This window comes from Montipora foliosa, chromosome 14 (genome assembly GCF_036669935.1).
Source record: "Montipora foliosa isolate CH-2021 chromosome 14, ASM3666993v2, whole genome shotgun sequence".
NCBI classification, from domain to species: Eukaryota; Metazoa; Cnidaria; class Anthozoa; order Scleractinia; family Acroporidae; genus Montipora; species Montipora foliosa.
In genome coordinates this window covers 1,446,505-1,449,004 of record NC_090882.1, presented here as the reverse complement: position 1 = coordinate 1,449,004, position 2,500 = coordinate 1,446,505, and the positions used below count along the sequence as shown (strand labels likewise).

The 2,500-nt window shown below is 38.2% G+C and overlaps 1 protein-coding gene across 1 annotated transcript in view; it reads left to right on the top strand.

Annotated features, from left to right (window-relative positions):
• Window positions 1-2,500, top strand: part of LOC137985357 (atrial natriuretic peptide receptor 1-like) — a 98,643-nt gene that overhangs the window by 96,092 nt on the left and 51 nt on the right. Inside the window, exons 17-20 of the mRNA XM_068832941.1 lie at window positions 60-234; window positions 1,734-1,832; window positions 2,015-2,106; window positions 2,444-2,500. The exon at window positions 2,444-2,500 is cut by the window's right edge and continues 51 nt beyond it. Of these exons, the coding sequence (XP_068689042.1) occupies window positions 60-234; window positions 1,734-1,832; window positions 2,015-2,106; window positions 2,444-2,500 (423 nt within the window). The remainder of the gene's footprint in view (window positions 1-59; window positions 235-1,733; window positions 1,833-2,014; window positions 2,107-2,443) is intronic.

Below are 2,500 nucleotides of genomic sequence, written 5' to 3'. Positions count from 1 at the left end.
ATATGACGACGATACAGGTGATTCTTCCTGACTTTCTCTCCTGTCCTTTTTCAATTTAGGTTGAGACCATTGGCGATTCATATATGGTTGCTTCCGGATTGCCAAACAGGAATGAAAATAGCCATGCTGGAGAGATAGCTAACATGTCCCTTGACTTATTATCAGCAATGACCAGTTTTAAGATTACACATCTTCCAGGACAGCAACTACAGCTTCGGGTTGGGATGCATTCAGGTGAGTTTGTTCAAAATTGGGTTGACTCAGATAAATAGCCCACCTCAGCTTTGACGTCTCTTTGAAGCTAACATTTGGCGTTATATTTGTTTTTTCACCCTCGAGATTTTTCTCCGTTCTGCGGGAGGTTTTTCCCCATGGTACTGTTATTTTTCCCACTCGCCCTTGAGGACAGTCTTGTTTTACTGTGGTTTAATTTCATAATTTTGGGGAATCTCACATTCAAGCGCTAAGTGCCAAACTGCGTTTTGACTTCCATCAATTAAATTTCCGAACATAGCGGGAAAGATCGACGTGAATGGGAGTTTCTGTTTAGTTCACAGCTCGAATACCATTATGATACCTTTTTACAGGTTCTTCAGTAAAATTATTAGTACAGATTCCATGGCTTTCCATCGGCGTCGAGTGTACAATGGCAACCAAAGGTGCTGATTGTTAGGGTAAGTCATGCATTAACTGATTTCGGGATCCGTGGTTTCGGGTCAACCCTCGGCTTAGCTTCGGAAGTTTGATTGATGGAAGCCAAAACACATTTTGGCGGTTGGCGCTAGATGAAATTCAGCGGAATTATGGAAATCGCAGTAAAGAGCTGATTTGGTGAACTGATGAAAAGTTTGTCGTCAGTTAAGACAAAGTTAGTGTTTCATCCTAATTACGTTCATATTCACCATTGTCAACATCATTAGTATCATCAGTATTGGCATTACTCGACGCCGATGGAAAGCGATGGAATCTGTACGAATAATTTTACTGAAGAACCTGTAAAAAGGTATCATAATACTACGAAAACTGAAATATCTCGCTAAGCATGAGCTCAGAAAGCAGCTAGCTAGTAGAAACATTGATTTTGTCAAAACTAGTTTATGCCGATCTGGTTTTTCACCCTCTACCACAATTCTTACTTCGCCGTTTGCAACGGGTTCAATTTGCTGCTGCACGTTTTGTACTTGGTCACTATGTATGAACTTTCGGAATATACTTAAAATCGGGTGGCTTCCAATCAATGAGAGAAGAGATCTGAACCTCCTGAAATCATGCTTTCAAGCTTTGCATAAAGCTGAGACTTGGCCAGATTATCTTAAAATAATAAATAAAACAGGAATTCAATTAGATTAGTGGTCAAGCAATTCAATTAGATTAGTGGTCCCGATCGAAAACGGCACTTTCCAAGATAATGCGTTGAAGCTATTTAATAATCTACCAGAAACTATTAGAAACTGTAAAGATTACAGAACCTTTTTAAGACTCTCAAGGAATTTTTTAAGAAATAGAGTGCAAAGCGATTAGTTAGTTTTACTGTAATTGGATTCCGTTAATCCTGTTTGTATAATTTGTAATAACTTAATTTGATTTATTTTGTAATTGCAATTAATGTAATTTAACAGGGAAGGGCCACCCAGTGGATCTGTTAATAAATCATTATTATTATTATTATTATTATTATTATTATTATTATTATTAAATTTTTGATTTTGAAATCTGCCTTTCTTTATTTTCAGGATTTGTGGTTGCTGGTGTAGTAGGTCTAAAAATGCCACGTTATTGTCTTTTTGGGGACACAGTCAACTATGCCGCCCGAATGGGGACGTCAGGATTATGTAAGCTCAAACTTGTAACCTATCTATAACTAGGGGTTGGTTACCAGTAACTTTGATCAAGAAATCAATACGCAATTCTTGTTTCACACTTCCAATTCTACCGGGTTACCTTCAAGATAGCACAATAAATGAAATTAAATGCAGCCTTTTCTTACAAACTAATGCCGTTTATATCCCTTTAGCCTTATGCATCCATGTGAGCCCTGAATGCAAAGTTATTCTTGATCAGCTCGGTGGCTATCATCTGGTGGAACGAGGCGCAGTGAAAATGAAGGTGGGCGTCATTGTTAATCAAAATATTTGCATCGTCAGCAATTTGACTTAAAGCTCTGGCACGAAGACAACTTGAAACTATATAGCGATTATTACCAAACGCTCTGTAGTACAAAAAAAAAAGCCAGATTCGTCCAAATATACCGATGTGATTAACACTTAAAAATCACGTTTCCAAACGTCAAAAGTGAAGGCCTTCAAAACGGAATTGAACCCGAGAAAAAATTGTCACACGGAAAGGAAAAAACACCAACCCGCCGAAACGAAGGGCTCTTCGCATTTCTGAGTTACCTGCCTATGGATCATCACTGACAGCTATCTATCTACTTAACTTTCAGGGAAAAGGCACGAAAATTACTTATTGGCTTAAGGGACGAGATGGATTTGACAAACCT